Consider the following 23,860-nt stretch of genomic DNA (forward strand, 5'->3'; position numbering starts at 1 on the left):
TTCTGCGCTTTGCTTGACATCACATACAATATACACAAACGAGTTAAATAATATAGAAGTTTGTAGCAATGTATAAATTATATTATGCGGTTTCGTATAGTTGTGAATATTATTTTGCATTTATATTCATTGACATAATTGACGCGCTAACCGTTGTAATGCCGTACAACTATACAGCTGAAACGTAATAATAATATCATACCTATATTACAGTAAGTGTACGGATAATAAATTATCGGCGATCCTTTGATAACTGAATTCCATACGGTAGATGAATTTATGAAAAAATAATCAAAACAAAAAACATGTTTTCGAACCTTTAATAAATACCATATCGTTCGTCGTATTACTTGTATTATATACGTGCAGTGGTCTTATACAAATCCGGTCACGTTATATACATTTATTATTCATTCGGAACTCGCGACGATGTTCAGCCGTGTGGCCTAAACCGTGGAAAAGTTCAAAAAAAATCGTGCCGGTAAAACTAGGCGATTTCCGAACGATTTCCAAGCGATTATCGCAAGTCTCCGAGCAACGCGCACCGAATGTCCCTTAGACCGTTCGTAGGTACACGCCGTGATTATGTATTATAATAATATGTACCTATACATGTCTCGGTTGCCTCCATGTCCGCGGTCGGATGGGTGGACGATTATCTTGGCGGTGGGGTCGGGTGGGGGATGTGTCTGAGCGGACGGGTGTGGGTCGGGCGGCGCGAAACAACGCACGCCTGCGATTATAATATTTTCACGGCGGGTGGGTGCCGGCCGGAGGAAGAGCAAGATGTGAAGTACGTATCGAATACACCTCTAACATAACTTGTGTATACTATATAATATATATGTACAGCGTGCAAATCGACGATTTTACGTTTTAATATTATTATTATTATTATTACATTACGAAAAGTTATTTTTAATACACCCTATATTATGATATATTTTAATATATAATATGCATGTCTTATACATTATGGCAATATTAATACATATTATACACGTGTATTGTATTTAATAATTATTACAATCATTTCGATGGACTCCATTATGCGAACAGCATGTAATTACTATCAGTAGCGTACGCAGGATTTTAGTTCGGCTAGGGTTTTACACGAGTAAATAATTTACATTGTTTTATGCTCAAACAGTTTTTATATAATAATTAATCATAACAAATTATAATTAACAATTCGTTTTATATCTGTTAAAAATGATCAGTAATCGATCGAAATGGCGGTAAATAAGATTTTTTTTTGTAAATTGGAGAAATTTCAAGAGAAAAGGGGGGGGCAGAAACCTAGTACCCTACCACTGCGTACGAAACTGACTATTATTATTGTTGTTTATATCGTTATAATATTATTATTAACACTATTATAATAATATGCATTATAGATGTGAAAATTGCGCGTTATTTCGCGGCGGTTTCGCATTCCGTCTAAGACGGTTTAACATTATCGTTATAAATAATATTATTTATCATTATAGTTATTATTTTTATTATTATTATGAAATTTAGGCGGCGATATATAATTATTATAACATAATATACACGTACAGTGTGCATTGGCAGTAAAATACGTATGATGGAGGCATAATACGTGTTAGGTGCGATTATTTTATTTTATAATATTACTATCATATTATGTCATAAAATGTGTTATCGATATCGATGTTTGGCGACGGGAAACGTGACGTGTAAAAATATATTTATAGTCGTTACATTGTGTTACGTTAATGGTACGATCTAATCGTAGGCATAGGTAAAATAATATATAACAACAAGTGTCCCGCCGCCGGACCTGAAAACACTTCCGACGTCATTGAAGGAGGTTTTTTTTATTTCGAATTATTATTATTGTATTATGATTATTATTGTTGAGTTTAATATAATATTGTTATCGTCGATTATTGATCATCAAAATATATCGTCGACGCGATAATATTTGACGACGACGACGACGACGACAACAACAACAACACCACCAATTACGGCAACGTTTGACGACAATATAGTTCATGACAATATTGTCATAATATATTTGCATCGTTGTTTTATAGTTCGTTTGCGTTGCTGTGTGACGTGTTCAGACGTTGAATATGTACGACACGTTCGTCTCCTGGCTGGACTGCCGCTTGGTGTACGCGTGGTGATTGGTGATGTAGTACGAGGACGCCTTGCCGCCGCCGTTGCCGCTAGCGGACGCCGAGTGCTGCAGGTTCTCGTTGTACCGGAGCGTGCCGCAGCACCGGCGGCTCTGGAGCACCGCGGTGAAGCCGCGCCGGAACTTCCGGTTGAAGAACGCGTACAGCACCGGGTTGATGCAGCTGTTGGACGCGCCCAGCCATTGGGCGATCGGCGTGGCCACCGGCAGGAAATCCTCCTCCCACGGCACCAGCCGGCCGCCCAGCTTGATCCGGGCGAATATCGCGTACAGCGGCATCCACGACGCGACGAACAGCACCACCACCATGGCCAACATCTTGACCACCTTCACCTTGCTCTGTTGCTGGATGCGCTCCATGCGCGCGCACTTGTTGTCGGTGGGTATGGTCCGCCGCCACACCTTCACCCAGATCATGACGTAGCACAGCGATATGGCCACCGTTGGCACCACGTAGCACAGCCCCAGGTTTCCCAGCAAGAAGTACAGGTTGCCGTCCAGGTAGTCTGGCCACACCTCCAGGCACAGTTCCAGGCTCGGGGCGTCCTTGAATATGGCCACCATGTCGAAGAACAGCGCCCACGGTATGGTGATGGTGGTCGACACCAGCCAGATGACGCAGATGATGTACCGGGCCCGGCGCGTGGTGATCTGACACTTTAGAGGGTACCAAATGGCCAGGAACCTGCCAACAAGATAACCGTCATGTCAATGCTGTTTATATAATTCATAATAATAATTTGTCGATCGCGACATCAACATTTTTCAAAATTGAAATTTCATATGACGTGTGCTTATACAATATTGCAGCAATGCCGTTAGGCAAAGCTTGTGATGTGGAGAAATACTTGAAAATTATCATAACATTATTATATAATCACAACAAAAACCCTTCGTAAACTACGTGTAAAAATAGCTGAATAAAAAAAAAAAAATTACATCTTTAAGCACAATAAAGATGATGTGATATCATGAATAGATTCTAAGTGTATTGAATTTAAGCAAACTCGTTTTGTTTCAATAATTTATTTACTTGGCGAGGAATTATTTCCTCGAAGGAACAAAATAATTAAATGGCGAACGACTATTGAATTATAACTCATTATTGTTTAAAAATATTCATATTAATATTTATATACTATATACATTTCCTCGCCAAGTAAATAAATACACATTACATAATATCTTCAAAGAAAAAATGTTTCGCCGGATTCATTAAACACCGTGAATTTACCGTACGATTTTCCTCCGCCCGTTTGGGGGGGGGGGGGGTGTCACAGTTTACATGGGTTTGATACACACGCCAAAATCATTTATTATTTGGCCCCGTCCAATCAACGACGGTCCTGCACATCAACAGCGACCTAGTTTTGAAAACTACATTAATTTACAAAACGCCAAGATGAATATTATAATCGCCACATCTCGTATACGTAAATAGAGACGAGTGATTTTGCCGTCGCCGTTCTAGGGCCTGCACACGTTACAATAATATACTATATTATACGCATCGACGGCCACAAGAACCTATTATATGGCATGTATGTTATTTAGACGGTTATGGGCTATTGGCCGTCACACATTTTGACGACAAAATAATAATTATAATTTACCTTCGCGCGATATACTACACGTCGAGCCGAGTACGACATTATGTATATAACTATATGACTATAACATTATTATATAACAACAAAACGTTTTAAAATGAAAACTCGTGTTTTTGACAACACTCGAGCGCAATATTTTTGGACCCTCGGCCAGAGGGGTCGTGTTGTGCGTATAATATGATGACGTGTTATATTTTTATGCAGCTGCGGGAGTTGAAAAAAAACTAAGTTGGAAAAGTGCGTAAGGGTCTGCTTGTATGAGAAAAAAATTACGCTCGACAACAAAAAAAATTATATAATATAGTGCTGATCCGAATGGGACGATCCACGACTGCGTATTATCGTTGTTGTTATTATTATGCAAGTGTGACCAAACAACATACTAGATGGCCTATCTGAATCGAACGTCGCCATCTTTGAAACATGTGGCCTGCGATGCTGCAAGTATAGACAGAATTCAAAGAATACGCAGCCCGGCGATGGCTACAACGGAAATTATTTTCGTTATTATCAAGAGTAATATTTGAAGACTATGTAAATTATTCGAGTTGGGCATTTTTAACATTTTTTTTTTGTCATTTAGCTGTCATACCTCGGGCACGCAGCGGCATACTTAACACTTTTAAACGATATTTTTATCCAAATGACATTCGTTCGTACTTTTATAATTGTTCTCGTTAAAAAATCTTATTAAACAGATGTTCAATTGGAAAGAAACAAGTTTTGTGCAAACTCATAATACCTATTAAGTTAAATACTTTTCGTTTAAATGATATTAAATTAATCGTTATAATTTTCCCAGTCAAACAAGCTAACAAATTTTAATAGCAAAATATATTATGTTAAACAATAATGTCTGACTACTAACGCATTGTTTAATACCTTAAAAGTAATGATTAATTAATTCATAATAACAGATTTATAATGCCATTGCAATATTGAATAAAAACAATATCAAACGGTAGTATTTCATATTACTCAAACAATACCTACTGGCACCAAATGGCTATTATACTTCGTGAAGCAATATATTTAAGGCAGTCGTTTGAATCGATTGGAACATATTTCATGATATAATCACTTGCATTATATCACTAATTTATTCCAAATCTCTCGACACACTATTTTTGCTATTTTGTAATTTTTATTATTGATTTAAAGCAAGAAGAACAAAATTGAAATAAAATAAAATCGTCGAATATTCAATAAATTAAATAGCATCGATGGCGGCATGTTCAGACTTACTCTATATATTATTAAATTAACCTATAATAATAAAATTATTTCCAATTTTCACTATACAGTTTACGAAAGTCTGGATATTAATAACGATGAACAATAATAATGTGGTTTATAATTTATACAAATCAATTGATAATATTGTAATAACATAAACAATAACTTTAAATAAGTTACTTAAGCATAAAATCCAATAATATCTTCATCGCTCCACTATCAGATATTAATCACCAATATCCATCGGTATAGTTATTCAATAGAAAATATTTTTGCGATTAGAGTGATTACTTACGTTCAAAATAATTCTGTGTAAATAGCAATAAGGTAGAACATGTGCAATTTATTCAACTCACTGAGAATAATATTATTAAATTGATGAGTCAATATATTTTTTTTATATCATTCGAATATTAAAAGTATAATAAAATCGGATATACAACGAATTCGTGGATTTAAACTTTTTATTCCTTCAATTGCAACTCATTGCTTTCTTGACATAAGGTTTTCAATTCGATTTTATTTATCAGAGATAGATAATTATTATGCTTGATTAAGTTCAGTTTTCGTTCAGTCGTAGTACAATAAAAAGTTATTAGCTATGTATGGAATTATGTATAAACTCAATCATAACATACAATGTCAAAGATTTGACATAATATTATTATCAAATGCTGAGGTTATTCCATTTCGACTGGGGAAATACCAATTTGTGTTTTGATACAAACAAAAACGAAAAAAAAAACAAATTAAAATATGATTCCGTAGTACATAATTTAATATAGTTGAACAATTATTGTTTTAGGTCGGTACTATACAATATATAAACAACTGCCAATATGAAAATATATACCTGTATTATTTTTGTACATTATTCCGGCCAGAGTTACGGTAAGGACAAATAAACAATCCATTGACCTTCTTGTCCATCGCGACATTGTTGCACGAGAATATAAAATCAATAGTGGTTTACTGCGATCATTGTAAAAGCTTAAGTAATTGTGTCAACTGTCGCAGTGGAACATTGTTAATGAAAACTAAATCGCATTTTTTAGTTAATTGAATGAGATGTTTATTTAGTTTTGTACGAATACTTTATATTTACGCATTTAAAAATTAGATCAATTAATGAATGCGATTTAATCGATGACCTAAAGTAAACCGGCGTATATCATAACATTTATTGTACATTATTTCAGCAAGAGTTAAAAAATCTGAAGAAATTTTAAGAAAATACCGTGTTTTTGAGGTCACGATTCGAATATTTGTTTGAAGTTTTACTTATCTCTCGTTTTACATAATGCATAGGATTAGCAGATTTCAAGCTTTCTAACTTTCTTATGAAAAAAGCGATTTTATACCACAAAAAGTGCTGAGTTAATCAAAAAATGATTTATCATGATAATAAGGTTACGAAATTGTGTAAATATACATTGAAAATAATGAGCAATTAAAAAATCCATCATCCAGTTTCAGTAATGTAAATTAAAATTAACTAAACAAAATTTAAAATTTCTGAATTAGGATAGTTTATTCTCGCGGGTATATCGTTTTAATTATTATTATAGTGTAGATATATACACCGTATTGGAGTCTTGCAACAAATACTTTAAAAATTATATTTAAACACAGATACCGACAAGTGCGTTAATTCATTAAGAATTTAAAGTACATTTCAAATACTTTTTAGTTTTTAAATTGTACTTGTTTTATCGTACAAATATGTAAGAAAATAAATTTTGCAATGGGATGTCGAATTTAACTATCATCTGCAGAACCTTATAATGTATACTACCTACTCCATTTTATAGCGGGGAAAGAAAATTAATTAAAATGTGGTAAATTTTAATATAAAAATACTTAAGTATTATAAATAAACAGTAAATAGTCATTAATTAAATATAAAATAATTAATATTCAATTAAGTGTAAAATAATTATAAAAAAATATGCGATGAATAACTTTTTTGAATTTTGAAAATTATTCATACAAAAGCATTTGATTTTGAAATACAAATAATACGTCTTACATAGTGGGTATTTAAAATACTTTTCAAATACTAAATTTTAAAAGTATTTAATAAGTATTTCAATATCTAATCATACTTTTACTCAAATATTTTACAAGACTTTATCACATTCGTATTATACCTTATAATAATATTATGAGTAGTTGGTATCATACTATCATCTTCATTTATAATGAATAAGAAGTCACCGAAGTTTACGTTAGTGCCAAAACGTTCTTCGTCGGCAAATCACTAAAACGAAATAATGACATAGCTACCTACGTTTATCTGTACGAGTATAGTCCGTTAGCGCCATTATGCACAAATTTACGGTCAAAATCATTTATAATGTACGTTCATTGTGTGTATAGAAACATCATCAGCTTTGTATTTCTAGAAAATATATTTTGCCAGATCTAAATTTTTTGAGTGAAAAAAAAAATGATCACGGATACACAATAATGCTCACTGAGATAATAGTCGGTGTCTAAGACATAGGCATAATTTGAAAGTGAAAAGATGGGCCAAGCACTTTTTACAGTAGAAATACACCGTTTTCTCTCTGCCATCATCCTTTTTTTATTAATACTACAACGCATAATTATTTTTTTTTTTTAACATCGTCATGCTTAAGCTCGAATATAATATTTTTAAGATTTTACGCGTGATTACTAATAATTTATAGGTACACTTAAGGACGTACACTCAAAGTTTTTCTGATTATAAAATATCACAGAAAGTGCAGTATAAATTTTCGCTAATTTAACAATATTGTACAAAACTTCTAGGAGAGCAATAAAATATGCGGTGTTTACATGATGATGTATATTATTATGGAATTATGTGATCGGTGAATTAATCGAGTCGTATAAAAAGGTGTAGCCTGTTTTATCATCAGATATGATGAAATAGGTCTAAAATATTTATTATATTATTTTGCCCTGGTCCCTGTCAAAAATAAATAAAAAATAAATATTTTCCAAGTTTTATGCCCGCTTTATGTCCATCCAATACTAAACATTTGTCATACGCGTGCATAGAGTAGCTTTTGTAATAATGATATGTGTGACATCTGCAAGTTGTACATTATATTTATGTCAGACACAATATATTATTGTTATAATGCATTAAATATTGCATCACCGTCGTCTTCGTCATTGTCGTTGTCGTTGTTTTTGTTGTTGTTTTGTTGTTGTCTTCGTCGTCGTACTAACTGTGCGGCCTGCAGGCCAAGGTGGATTACGGCGATGGTCGTTGCGACGACGACGACGATGGGAAAACGCCGTCGAAAATGGTAACGGTTGCGCCAGCGTCCGGTTTGACGGGGAAAAAATCCCGACGGCCGTTTCCACGTACTCGACGGCCACAGACGGCCACAAACGTTTGTATTTCGCACAGTTTACCGGGTCAAGTTCGGCGGGACGACCGTAAATGGCGGCAAGTTCGGCGACCAAGTTTGTGCCACAGCGATCGTATAAAAACCACCGACACGCGTGCAACGGACACATTACGGTTTTGTGTTTTCGTGTCCAGCGACGACCATTCGAACGTTTCGACGCAAGTCTCTGCTGCAGAACTTCCCCAAGTCATCACGATGAAGTTAACGGTAAGCGCCGTGAAAACTGTTATTGACACAATAAACACACTTATTTTATGAGGCGGTAACATCGATGATAATATTGTATCACATACACACTATACGTACAATATGCTATAAACGTCGTTTTTTTTTTTTTTTTTGAATCTCCGAAAGGATTTGTTTTCAATGTTTTTTTTTTCTTCGACTGCATTGCCATGTCCGTTGTTACATTATTATTATTATGGTCTCGACTGGACGACTTTCACTAGCGGCTGATCTGTAATTGTTATGATTATTGTACCCATATTATCATCAATCGTTGTCTTCACACGTGGTCGAAAACCATTTTTATTTTTTTCGTTACCTACGCGAGTAGTATTATATTGTTTCGAATAAATCGAATGACCAGTGCATTAGTGCAATGATAATAATTGTGACGCATACTATATTCGGTCGACTAATTTTTATTATAATAACTATTAACTGACTTTTAATGAGATATTATTTATTAATTATTAGTATTTTTTTCGTGACGTATGTTATGCTTGTAGAAAATCCAGAACAACAACTTACGATACTTTTTAACTCTTATCGTTATAATAGTAACACCTTAAACGTTTTAAAGGAGTTAAGTACTATAAATCGTGAGATAATATTCTCGCTGCATCATTTCAGTTTAGGTTTATCATTCCAATTATTACTGCGATGCTAACAGTGTTTACGACTATTGTGAGAAAATAAAACTAAAACACTTTCATCACATAATATTATTGTTATATGGATAACAGCTAAATACCATAGGATGAATATTTCAACTGATTTTTTTATTAACAATCTCGCAGATTATATTATTAATAATCCGAATATAGAGGTGCCGTGAAGTCTTATAAATTATGTATAATTAATTTAAATAATCACGTCATCATTGTAATAACCGTATCATTGTAACCGTCAATATTATTGTGATGTTCTAAGATCTGTTCATATTTATTTTTGGATTCGGTTCAAAAAGTTTCATCTAAATGAGTAGTAATAATTTAATGAAAATACATCACTTCATTTCAGCATCATTCCGTACCATATTATTGTCTTGTTTAGGGTGCAAAAACAAGATGTATAGTCTTAGACGATTGTCTGTCTCGTGCAGAAGACTGAACACCACGCTAGCCGAATGGAAATACATATTATCGCTATTGTATCACTCGCCGGCCGACTGACAGTGGCGCCATACGGGGAGGGGCTGGCCCCGGGTTATTGTGCCCGATGTGCATTCGCTCCCCTATTTTACGGACGTTTTACGCACGCTCTTGTCGTAAAAATCACATTTTCACCGATGCAATTTTACTGGCTCACCATATATATATATATAGTGTTTTCTGTGTATATAATTGACTGTCAAATCGGTCGTTTTTCATCCCTCTCTGGCCCTCATAAGTGGACGGTGATCTCGCCACGGGTGTAGAGCGCGGCGATTTCCTGAAAAACCGTATAATGACTCTGCAGCGAAAATACGCGTATCGGCCGTTCAAACATTTCTGCTTTATAATAATTAATATTAATCTGTTTAAACGCTCGGACGCCTAACCAGTAACCACTGCGGTAGTTGTACTCGTATAGTCATAGGCTTGTAACGGTCATTAGAGAGGTCGTAATAATGTCACGCAACAACATTGATATATTATTATTATATTATATTTGCTGTGCTCTGCAGTCATCAACGTCGTTGCGGTACAATACATATATATATATAATATACACATACATTAATTGTAGTCATATATTATAAATATATAGCTAGTTTTGTCGTCAGTGTCGTCGTCGGCGGTGGTTGCTACGGCATAAAACAACCACGATGGCGTAAATCATTTATGCCGCCGAGTTGACAAACAATCAATTTCAGGAACGAATCACACATACACACACTTATATACATGTTTAAATGTTTAAATATTAAATATATATATATATAAGACTGTATCACTTAATCTTTAATCATGTAACTTACAATCATAACTAAAATATTCATTGACAATATTGTATTTACAATCGCATGCTTATGACCTAGTTGTTGACGGCTTCAACTATTCTCAAAAAAATAAATACATATATTGTATATAGTATACTCGTATACTATACATATATAATATACATGTGTATGTGTGTATTGTAATTAATAATTATTTTAATATTACATTAGTCATTATGCATTATAGATGTGAAAATTGCGCGTTATTTCGCGACGGTTTCGCATTCCGCCTAAAACCTGTTTAACATTATTATTATAAATAATATTAATCATTATAAGTATTTTTATTATTATTATAATATTTAGAAGGTGATATGTTACATATTATTATTATAACATATAGACGTATGGTGTGCGTTGGCAGTCAATACGTATGATGGAGGTATATACGTGTTATGTCTTATGTGCTATTATTTTATTTTATAATATTATTACTATAATATGTCATAAAATGTGTTATCGATATCGATGATTGGCGACGGGAAACGCGACATGTAAAAAATCGGGTTAGTTGTGGATGTCGCTCTGCTGTACAGTAGGTTACACAATTTGGTTACTGTAATGGATGGAATTAAATTTGAATCCAATGATATTATATAATTGTAAACGAAAAACGATTCTGAGCGAAGACGGTTTATCTGTCTAGGATATATTATAGATTATTAAAAATTTTCAAATTTTAGATTTAAAAAGGAAAATTTTGTATGTGTTTCTAGCTTAAAATAATTAATGCATTTTTGTGATTTTTACGTATTTTGTCAAAATTCAAACTGAATGCTTATAAAAAAGAATTGTGACCACGAATTTAATTTATTTTTCAACTGCTATTGTAACAACGTATTAGGTGTTAGGAATTAAATTTTCAAGCTTTTCTACCCAACAAATAAATATTTATCGATATTATTTTTTTTTTTAACTAATAATAATCGAAAATTGCATATGCCTATAAATAGTTCAACTTAGGTCGACACTTTTTGAAAATTGTATGGTGGATACTGGATAGAATATACGAATATAAACATTCGGCGAAAATTATGTATCTATTATGGTCATTTTTTTTAAAGTTACATCAAAAACCAAAATCGATATTGTCGAAAACTGATTGCGCATAAGAATTCCCGTTTCTTCCTTAATTTTTAGTTTGTTTACTCCGATTATTTAGAAAATTATTGAGATTTTTTTACTTTTGACCCCCCCCCCCAAAAAAAAAAAAAATCGAAGCACTTTTGCTGCATCAAAACATGATGACAGACACAAAAAAAACAACACATCATGGTAAAATCAATACATTCCTCGCTCCACTCAGAATCTAGGCAATCTGTAGGCATAGGTAAAATATATAACAATAGGTGTCATGCCGCTGGACCTGAAAACACTTACGACGTCATGGAAGGAGGTTTTTTTTTCGAATTATTATTATTGTATTATGATTATTATTGTTGAGTATAATATAATATGATTATCGTCGATTATTGATTATCAAAATATATCGTCGACGCGATAATATTTGACGACGGCGACGACGACAACAACAACAACACCACCAATAACGGCAACGTTCGACGACTATATAGTTCATGACAATATTGTCATAATATATTTGCATCGTTGTTTTATCGTTCGTTTGCGTTGCTGTGTGACGTGTTCAGACGTTGAATATGTACGACACGTTCGTCTCCTGGCTGGACTACCGCTTGGTGTACGTGTGGTGATTGGTGATGTAGTACGAGGACGCCTTGCCGCCGCCGTTGCCGCTAGCGGACGCCGAGTGCTGCAGGTTCTCGTTGTACCGGAGCGTGCCGCAGCACCGGCGGCTCTGGAGCACCACGGTGAAGCCGCGCCGGAACTTCCGGTTGAAGAACGCGAACAGCACCGGGACGATGTGTGTGTGTGTGCGCGTGCGAACGTGTACCTATGCTATAGGTTTTTTTTGTGCTTACCTTTATACACGTGCACGGTATTACAATATATAGGTAGACATAATATAAAAAAAAGTTTTACGTGATGGTCGTGTAGGTACTTGCATAATGCTCGTGAAAAGGTCAAGATGCACTATACCGTGGCGATGACTATAATAAACTTGTGTTGTGTTGTGTTTGTTTTTTTATACTCGATAGTAATATGCGGCATACCATTATACAAGTATGGGACATTGTACTATTAAATATTATGCCTCTGGAAACAACTCGACGACGAGTGAATTTTAGTCGTGTCTGTATATCAGATAACACTTTTTTAAAACTTCAGTCGTTCGTTTTGGTGGTAATCGTTCAATACCCGCCAATGTAAAGTAATTATTTTTTCAGTCGTTTCTTCGAAAACCATTACGAGAAAAGTATTTTAAATTGCATTGGAAACACTTTGCAGACTTTAACTTCGTGTAGGCCATGATTACAAGCGATAGGTCGTGAGGGAAGGTGCAATAATATATAATATCATTATATTACATTCCTGCACGGCTGCACAACGTATTTTAACACTTTTTGCGCGTTATCGTTATCACTCACAATTATATTATTTGCCACTAATTCTTTTTAAAAATGAATCATGTTAACATAACGAAACCGGTGTAACCGCGAATATTTACCCCACTAAGGTAAAATATCACTAGCGATTATTTACCCCCGAGTAAAATTTCACTAGGTTAATTTTACCCCTCCACAGGTAAAATTTCACTAGGTTAATTTTACCCCTCCACAGGTAAAATTTCACTAGTTATTATTTACCCCGATAAAATTTCACCAGTGATATTATTTTCACTAGCGATTATTTACTCCCGGTGAAATTTCACTAGGTTATTTGCACATTTTTTTTGTTTCAAACAGTTTGTACACTACCTAATACCTATACCTAGTTGTATAAATACTATATTACCGAAATAATTATTATCTATTAAATACAAATTTAAAATAACATTTTACTTTAAAGATACAAGAATATTTCTAAATGTCGTGTTAGTGAACCCAAAACAATATAGATACCTAGCCACTGATATTGACCATACACATTGTAATGTATTACTTCTTGAACAAATTATACCATTTTGGCGTCTAGTTGAACAAAAAGTCCAGATTCATTTTTTTAATGTCGGACAAAAAGTCGGAGCACATTTTTATTGACACATAAAATGTCCAAAAATACAAAATATTTTATTTGAATTTGATGATTATTCTTTAATAATGGGGCATCCTCTCCTTCTCACATAATTGGTCTTTACCGAATTATTTTTGTTAACAAAGTATATGAATATCTTTAAGACAAACAAATTCCAAACGATATTTGAAATTTTAAAATTTGGGGCGTTTCCTGGCTCCCCTAAAATAATTGATTTTTAATCCTCAATGGATTTTATGTATATGTAAATGAAATAAGTATCATCATAAAACATTCCAAATGGAGGCTGAAGAAAAGAATTGGTAACATTTATTTGGGTTTTTTATTGGGGGGGGGGGGGTGTAGGGGTGGCTGGGGAAATGGACGTTATTCCTAGTTAAGTTAACGTAAAATATTAATTTATATAAAAACATTTTAATAGCGTAAATTTATGAATTTGATCTAGTGGAATTTTTACCGGGAGGTAAATATTCACTAGTGAAATTTTACCAGTGATTATTTATCTTTGTTCAATATTCGCTAGTTATATTTTACCCCCGGTAAAATTTCACAAGCGTTATTTAACCCTGTCGGGGATATTTACCTCCAATAAAATTTCGCTAGTGAATATTTACCCCTCCTCCCCCCCCGTAAAATTTAACTGGGTAAAAATACACGGTTCCACCGGTATTCAATCGAACTGCATAATACACCATGCCAAATGTATGAACGCTTTTGTTGCGTTTTTATTATTGCGTTTTCGTATTTGGATATTACGATTAACGGTCGTTCATCAAATTTATCTAATAGACGTTTCTTCAGAAAATTTGTGTCAAAACCCGTTAAGAATATAAAATTTTGACCTGTTTGTATAGCGCCACATGTGCCCTTTTTTTAAATCGATAACGCGCCGATGAGGCGATGACTACTATGTATATTATGCTTCTTTTGTAGTACTTTTACTGTCTTGAAAAATGTTTGCCCAAAACCCGTGAATTTCTAAACATTAAAACTTTCAAAGTTTAGATTAACATTTACAAGCTGTTTAATAATCGCATTGACAGATCTCAATAAACCAAACTATTAGCAGTATTGATCACACGTATGGAAATTTATTATTTATGATCTTTCGTATTTTTTTTTTAGGTACCTTTTATAATTTTTTCCCTTTTTCTCAAATTTTTTTCATAAAAAATGTCCATCAATATAATATATAAAATTCAATTGGTGACCTCAATTGAGCGAGACTGTACAATAGCATAATTTTGTTACACCGCCGCACTCAAAGCTTGTTTCGTTAGGAGTGGTTGTCTGTAAATTTCTTTTCGTCACGGACGCAACTGTCGTCTTTCGGCTCGACGGTTAATATTACAATGTCTAGAGTCCTGTGATCTAAAATCTTTATTTTTGATCTAAAATTAAATTAAGTATATGCAGGAATCAATCATCTGAGTATATTTATTTCAAAAATTATAGGAAATCCGACTGCGGAATTCCGGTAAAAGGACCTACATCAAAGGGATAATTGTGTAAAATTTCGAGCGTCTACGATTGGTTGTGTTGATAGATATTAGATACGTACCTACTAATTATTATGTTTTTCGGGTAGTCTACGCAAGCTTTCAACAAGTGGTTTTATTTTTATTTTTTATTTACTTGCAGCAGGAATCTAACAGAATTTCTCTCATGTTTATTCAATAATCAATTATGACAAAAATTATTAAGACTGTTTAATTTTTTTTTTTTTTAGATCGCATTAATTCTGTGTTTGATCGCCGTTGCCTTCGCAGCACCGTACGTGCCTGTTGTACCGGTCATTCCGGCAGTCGTACACCATCCGGCTTCCGTGGTGCGCTCGTCCACCGTCGTACAATCGCATCCCTCGCCTGTGGTGACCCGCGTGGTAGCTGTACCCGCCGTCCATCCGGTTGCCGTCCACCCGGCAGTGTCTGTACATCCGGTGGCCGTCCACCCGGTAGCAGTCCACCCCGTATTGCCCGTCCATTCTGTCGTGCATTACTGATGTTTGACTTCGTTTAACGTAAATTATTTATCATCGTGCACATTCACGGTTGCAGTGCACAATTTTTCTTCCTCTATATACTGTCGCCATATTTATGAAAATGTTTCAAAAAACTACCCGAAAAACTGTTATATTATAGACTTTGGTCATAAAAACAATACAATTCAATTGATATAATTAAAATGATTCTCATGAAATTGTGTACTTATTTATTTCTATCCAAATATTGTGCAATAGTCCATAACTTATCATTTCCATTCTATAATAATCTACGTTAATAATAATAATAAAAAAAAAAAAACAAAAAAAATATTACACTCATAGATATAACATAAATTATAGACAGAGTGAATGCACACTCACCCCAATATTTTAAATTTATATCAAAGTTATTCAAATTCTTAATATTTTATTGCACTACTTAGGAGTTAAGTAATAAACGATTATACAGGTTCTGTGATGATTTATTTTTATGAATTTCAATTGAGAATCTCACTTGTTTACTGTAAATTATTAAGAGGTAAATTTTTTGTAAAAGTTGATGTATCCACGTATTTAAACGTCAAACAAGTACTCAACTGATTTTTAAATGCATACTATGGATAAAAAACCTTAAAAACGATTTTATAAAAATATAAAATAAATATAATACTTGTTAGATTCAGTTTTAATTATACTTTGATCAAAAATTATAAAATAAGTTGGTAGGCTAATAATATAACTACTAATTACTAAACTGATCTAATCACTATAATAGTTCCTGAATTATCCAGATTCATAATCATAAAATTAAATAACTAAAAAATTATTGAGTTGATTTTGAAACATCAAAACGTCCAACAAAAATGTTCTCATAAATAATTTGCCATAAAAGTAGGTATGGGTTTCTGATTTAAAGAAAACATAAGTCAAAAACTCCATCGGACACTCCTTAAGTAGTATAAAATATATCAATAGCATAAAAATATAGTATTTATGAATCATTGATAATTCCAAAAATTCTAATTTTGAATTACTGCATTATTGAATAAAAATTCAGTAAGCGTGTTAGGTGAACCGTTCTATATATAAAATAGTACTAAGTGTGCATTGCAAAGAAATTGTTTTGATAAAACATTTTAAATACACTGAATGGCCAGATTATTGTAGTCGTATTTAAAGTGATGAGAGAAATGCATATATTTTAATAGACGAGAAAATATGTGATTTTTATAATAAATATGGGACTTTTATTCTTCAGTGAAAGAAGAAACTTTATGTATCTAATCTCCAAATGTGATAAACCTAAAACCATTGAACAGCAGTAAAGTTAAGATTCGATTAGATTGTTGTCAAATATTTCCCATGCACTAGTGTGTATTTGTAAATTGTACATAGAAGAGGCCTTTGCACTGTTGTGAACTTTCTTGGAGCATATTTTATCGATCGCATGCAATAGTATAGTACGATACTACTGTTCTAAACGTAATTTATATATATATATATATTTATTTATTTATTACAGTGTTATAATAACGAATGTTTCAATTTATATATATATATATAGGATTTTGCTATTATCTCCTGTGATTATTAACAATTTAGTAGCAAAATTATTTGACTATATAATAGAACAGGAAAAGAAATATATCAAATGCATTTATCTTAGCATATATTACACAATACAATATTGTATTATAGTAGTTTATTTCCATTTTAAATTTAACTTTTGTACATTTTTAATTTAATACAAAATATAGTGCTTATATATTTGTTTTGTATTATGTTTATAATTAAGTTGTATTATTATGTCTATTTAAGTTTATTTTATACTCATTATTTTTAATCAAAGTAGTGACATATATGTATGGTAAAACTTGATTATTAGTAAAGTTCATACGTATTATTTCAATTTTAATACCATGTTTGAACGAACTATTGTCTTTTAAAAGTTTAAGTAATGGTACATAAAACAAAATATAGCATACAATTCAAGAACTTACAAACTTCTGAGGAAAAAAATTGTATTCTGTTTCAATTACATCAATAATATACATGAAACTAAAAATATATGTTTACCTAGGAATTATTTTTGATTGCTTCTTGTAATCAAATAAAACAATCATACCGATTGTTATCGTACAATAAAAGTAATCTTTCAATTATATCATAATATAAAACTATACCAATCTATATATTATTATTGTCTATTATACTAAAAGTCTATCAATCGCTAAAATCTAATTTATTCTAACATAACATCAGTTTCACATGTCTGATCAAATTCCGTTCTGTCCATCAAATCGAAACAAAATAAATCGTTATTATATTGAACATTTTGCACAGGGAATTTCTAATAATATTCAAAGGTATATATTTATTATGTAAACACAATTTGGTTATTTTTTTGTTGTGATGTACAAAAGAAATAAGTATTAGTATAATATTTAAGCCTATAAAACATTGTATTCTATTTTTTTGCTCATAATGACAACATCAAAATCGATTTTAAATCTCCAGAATGATGGTTTTATTAAATATTATATCATAACAATATAACCAAGCACTTAGGTAATATTGTTATGGTGTATGTTTAGTAGACTATCAATAACGCCTACAGATCAAAAGCTTACTATGATCGATTATTTATATTGGTCGTCCTTAATGTATATTTTCTTGTATAAATCATTCACTATATAATATACAATATGCTCATCTAATCTCAATAAATATGTTGTAATTGTTGAACTATAATAGTTATACTGAAAGTTCTTAATAAAAAAAAAAAATCTCAATAAATGCACTGCCTATTTTATATCAATTATCACAGGATACGGTAAATTTATATTAAAACAATGGTGTTGTGGGATTCTGTATACGATAAGTCGACCGACTGCTTATATTTAATACTATTTATTGATCTTATGAAAACATATATAAACGTGTACACGCTTAATTCGAATGTCAAAACCCAATTAAAGTTTATGTGAGTACAAATTTCATTATTCAATAACAAAAATAGAATAAATATAAATTCTGTTAAATGGAGCAGAACTTTATCTGTGATTTGCGTTTAATTATTTTTCCCCATAGCGTAAATCGTTTAAAAAAAAATTATAATTTGCGATTATTTATGAAAAATTAAGAGAATTATTTTTCAATTAATTATATGGGACCTCAATAATTAAAGTTATTGTTGAAAAATAACCATAATTTACTTAAAATACCACAACGACAATACAACATGCATCGATCATATCGATCATATTCAGTTAAACGCGAATTGACAAGCGTTTATTTTAAAATTTATTTTTTGTACACCAACCTGTCCACTGAAACGGCGATCAAACTGTACACGGACGCTGCCACTGAAACACCTTGGACATACGGCACGATCTTACACATCCACGATCCCAAGATCCACGCTAAAAAAGAAAAGAAAAAGAAAATGAAGTAATGTCAGACATTTCACAGCTGATTAGATTTTCACCACATGTATAATATTATTATTTAATTTATTAAGTTTTGGTTACAAAGGGTGTATGATCGAGTAGTAAAAAAATCACGTTTCCGTACTTCATCATCAGTCAAGACGTCTCGATAAACATTTGTAGATTATAGAACACATTTTTTTTATTATAATTTCCATTGTCAGATGTAGTATAACTTTAACCATATGCATTTTTAGAGCGCCTTTTTTAGATTCTGAGTGGAGTGAAGAATGTATTGATTTTAACATGATGTGTTTTTTTTTTGTGTCTGTCATCACGTTTTTGGGCAGTAGAAGTGCTTCGATTTTCGACTTCAGTACGTCATTCGATCAGAAAGTGAATCTATTTAGGGGAAGGGGGAGGGGGTTCAAAAGTAAAAAATTCTCAATATTTTTTTCTATATAATCGGGATAAACAAACTAAAAATTAAGGAAGAAACGGGAATTCTTATGCGCAATCAGTTTTCGACAATATCGATTTTGGTTTTTGATGTAACTTTAAAAAAAATGACCATAATAGATACATAATTTTCGCCGAATGTTTATATTCGTATATTCTATCCACCATACAATTTTCAAAAAGTGTCGACCTAAGTTGAACTATTTATAGGCATATGCAATTTTCGATTATTATTAGTTAAAAAAAAAAAAAAATAATATCGATAAATATTTATTTGTTGGGTAGAAAAGCTTGAAAATTTAATTCCTAACACCTAATACGTTGTTACAATAGCAGTTGAAAAATAAATTAAATTCGTGGTCACAATTCTTTTTTATAAGCATTCAGTTTGAATTTTGACAAAATACGTAAAAATCACAAAAATGCATTAATTATTTTAAGCTAGAAACTCATACAAAATGTTCCTTTTTAAATCTAAAATTTGAAAATTTTTAATAATCTATAATATATCCTAGACAGATAAACTGTCTCCGCTCAGAATCGTTTTTCATTTACAATGATATTATATCATTGGATTCAAATTTAATTCCATCCATTACAGTAACTCACTTGTAACCTACTGCACAGCAAAGCGACATCCATGACTTACTCGCTTTTTTTTATCTTACTTATAATATGTAAATTTATTTTATTTTGAATTGAAAATCTGATCGTTTTTATTTTTCTTGAACATAATATATTATATGCAATGTAAAACACGGAAAAAAAAACCCGGACAAACCCCTAGATAAAGTCATCTTCTTTATAACAAATAGAAATCGATCTATGACCATTCTACTAGTCACGGCCAACGAATTAACTACAAAAAGGTTTTCCCGGTAAAATGGCGTGCATGTGCGACAATAAAAATGTATTAAAATGTCGTTTAGTTCTTTAGTTTTTATTTCTATTGTTATTTTGTCGAATAATCTTAAAAATCGTAGCATATTGCCGATGGAAACGATGATTTTCCAATGGTCGCAGAACAAAAAATATCCACCGATATGTACATTAGACGCAAATGATAGTATACGACATGTGTTCTATTAAATTTCAAATCGTTTTCGTAAAAATATTCTCTATTACGGAAAATATAAACAATAAAAACGAAAAATGTTTGACATTTCAATGAATAAAATATGATAATGAATATTTTTACCACAGTTTTTCTCTGGTAAACATATAGCTATTACAGACCATACCAATGCAGTTAAGCGCGCACGCAAAGTTTTATTTTAATATTTATGCATTCATTAATATGTAAACATTATTTTGACTTCACAGTAAGGTATTAAATTTTATGTTGTGTGTTTACTAAATTATTGTATTTTATTATCATTAAATAATACGAAAATCGAAAATCACTTCACTCAGAATACAGTAGTCAACAATGAAGACACAATATGGTCTTTTTTTTTTATTTATTATTTATATTAAGCCTCGGCGTCAAAGACCATTGGCGTTGGTTTACAATAGGTTACATATATATACAATTATTTACAGGTTATATACTATTTATAAGCTGGGACTTAATTATAAATGTTATCATATTACTAATATTGTCTGGGTGTAGTGCTTCTGATAAAATGTTGGATACACCTGCTTCCTGTTTGTCCATTTCGTATAATATGCGGCATTCGGATATGATGTGTTTGATTGTGAGAGGAATACCACAACTGCCACAAATGGGAGGGTCTTCCTTTTTCATCAGATATTGGTGTGTTAGCCATGTGTGTCCTATTCGCATTCTGTTTATTGCGGTTTCTATTTTCCTTGAGGAGTCCGACGGATAGGGCCATGGATGTATGGAATTTTTAATTTCATTTAATTTTGTGGAACCTTGATTCCATGTCCGTAGCCACAATATGGTCTGTATATGTGCTCAAAATGTATCATATCAAATATTTTCCCTGAAATATAATGCGTATTGCAAGCGCATATTGTATGCTAGGTCGAAATATTTTAAAACGATTAGATTAAAAAATATATATTTATAATAGTTTTTTTTTTCGCAAACGAAAACGACTACAATAATATTAAATTTTTTTCCTGTGTAGATACACATATTACAATAATAACACAAATATAAAATATTATAGCAACCCTTTTTTTTTTTTCCATTGAATATCGAATGCCGATCTCTGTAGCGTATATTGCAGTGTCTATATAGCGCACGGACCAACATGTCTATTGTTTTTCACCTCCACATCACAGCACACACAAACACATAACGTCACATTATAATATTACAATTTAAAAGTCATAATATTATTATATTAGAATACTCGTGGCTATCGTTTCGCTTTCGGTGCCCCCCTCCCCTGGTCGTGGAAGACACCGTTGTAGTTTTTTTTTTTTTAGTTTCGGTGGATCGACGATCGAATTTTCTCGACGACAATATTGCACATAATTCGATATACAGTGGTGTGCTTACGAGTTTCGTAAAAAATATTATATTAACTGTGGTGAGCTGCAGCTATAGACCTGGAATGTCGGAATGGCAGACTGTCAAGATGAAACTTACAGCAGGTCGTCGCTGTGACGACATGTCTCGTGTGTAACAAATAACAATAAAGTTTATCAGGGTAAAAAAGACCATCCTCGTTTGTGTTCTGTCGTTAAGCATTATACGCGGTATCTACAAAATACCGTCAGACCTGTGTTTGATCGAGTCCTATTGCTGGAAATAGTCACGGTTTTGTAAATACCAGACAAGTAGTATTAATTTTTAATCTTTTAAAGATGGTTTATTGTTTTACAAAAAATAATTTATAATGACACGCTTGAAATCCAGAACTCGATGCCAATCCTATAGATATATTTATTAATTTTACTGCATTCTAGAACCCATGTGATGTAGTGATTAAAAATTATGTTATAGTACTTTTTTTTTTTATATATAATTTTTTTTACTATACAATCTGTAAATATAATATTTTACCATAAGTAGGTATAAGTTCTGTAAGGACAGAAATATTATATTATATTAATATTATTTTGATGAATATTTTGGAAGAAAGAATTGTATAATTAATAATATAGGTAATGTAACTTTGCCCACTAAAATTTTGTATTGTTATTATATGGTGAATGTATAAAAATGCTTTTATTAATTTTTACAACAAGTAATATTAACATAAAATGCATCGAAATGATCGGAATTATCAATTTTATTTTATGTTATATAAGACCTAAATTCAAAAATTTAAGAATTAAAAACACATAAGTAAGACTCGTACGACTTTGCAACGCTTTTATAGACAAAGCTCTGTCTTCATGCTCCCAAAAGTAAAAATTCCCGCGGTAAAACAAATACTTACAGATTGCAGAATACAATATTTAGACATCAGAAAAAGTTTAAATATTTCCGTGTCAATAGCCGAAATTATACAAAATCATCTTCAATTAACCTCAAACATTTATCTGATAAATCTCTTCAAAAAGCACTCAATTTGTTCAATGTATTAAACGATTAATATTTTTAAGCTAAAACAATATACATCAAATGGTTCCATGAGTCTTTAATTTAAAAATATAAGTAAGTTAAATGTTAAATAGTAAATTATGAAATACGATGAATAAATCATAATATCGTTGTAGTGAAGTTCCTATATATTATATATTTCTAATATAGATCGAATATAGATCGAATGTCCACGGGAAACAAAAAACGAAATAATAATTTATAATTCAATACTTATCTATAAAATATATTATACAAAAGTGTATTATTGACTGTTTATTTCTATTGCACTATTTTTAATAATATAGTTTCTTGTCATCTCAACAGGAATATTATATACAAGGAACTCAAGAAAGAGTCTTACCCATGCCATGTATATTGATTATATTGCTAGATAACATAATTAAAAGTGAAATGCATCTTCTGACTGGTGTAAATATTCAATCATTTTGTATCGACGGTATGAGATTGATAGTTTTTCCAAATCTAATTTCCTTAAAGAAAATCAATCGGGTTTTCCGTGACAAGTAGATGAATCGATGGGACATTTAAAAGGTCTGTTGAAAAAAATAGTATCGATTACCAATGTTTTAGGTATATATACAGTGATTTAGAACGATAATATTTTTTTATTATTTTTATTTTATTTGCGGCCATAATCAGAGTAAATATTATGTGTTTGCTGCAGTTTTAGAGAAAAATTTAAAAACGTCTAGTTTTAGAGCCATTCTAACGATTCGATTGACG

At 31.8% G+C, this 23,860-nt stretch overlaps 2 protein-coding genes across 2 annotated transcripts in view; one reads left to right on the forward strand and one right to left on the reverse strand.

Annotated features, from left to right (window-relative positions):
• Positions 1-867: 867 nt before the first annotated feature.
• LOC107168167 (neuropeptide SIFamide receptor-like) overlaps positions 868-23,860 on the reverse strand; it is a 49,604-nt gene continuing 26,611 nt past the window's right edge. The window contains exons 3-4 of the mRNA XM_015517481.2: positions 19,047-19,146; positions 868-2,852 (exon numbers count right to left, since the gene is read on the reverse strand). Of these exons, the coding sequence (XP_015372967.1) occupies positions 2,090-2,852; positions 19,047-19,146 (863 nt within the window). The 3' untranslated portion in view covers positions 868-2,089. The remainder of the gene's footprint in view (positions 2,853-19,046; positions 19,147-23,860) is intronic.
• On the forward strand, positions 8,262-15,939 carry LOC149055092 (uncharacterized). Its single transcript, XM_089228708.1, has 2 exons — positions 8,262-8,627; positions 15,470-15,939. The coding sequence occupies exons 1-2, from the start codon at positions 8,313-8,315 to the stop codon at positions 15,740-15,742; spliced, it is 588 nt and encodes a 195-aa protein (XP_089084834.1). The 5' UTR covers positions 8,262-8,312; the 3' UTR covers positions 15,743-15,939.

This window comes from Diuraphis noxia, unplaced genomic scaffold, assembly GCF_037042655.1.
Source record: "Diuraphis noxia isolate RWA-SAM2 unplaced genomic scaffold, SU_Dnox_SAM2 contig0005, whole genome shotgun sequence".
Taxonomy (NCBI): domain Eukaryota; kingdom Metazoa; phylum Arthropoda; class Insecta; order Hemiptera; family Aphididae; genus Diuraphis; species Diuraphis noxia.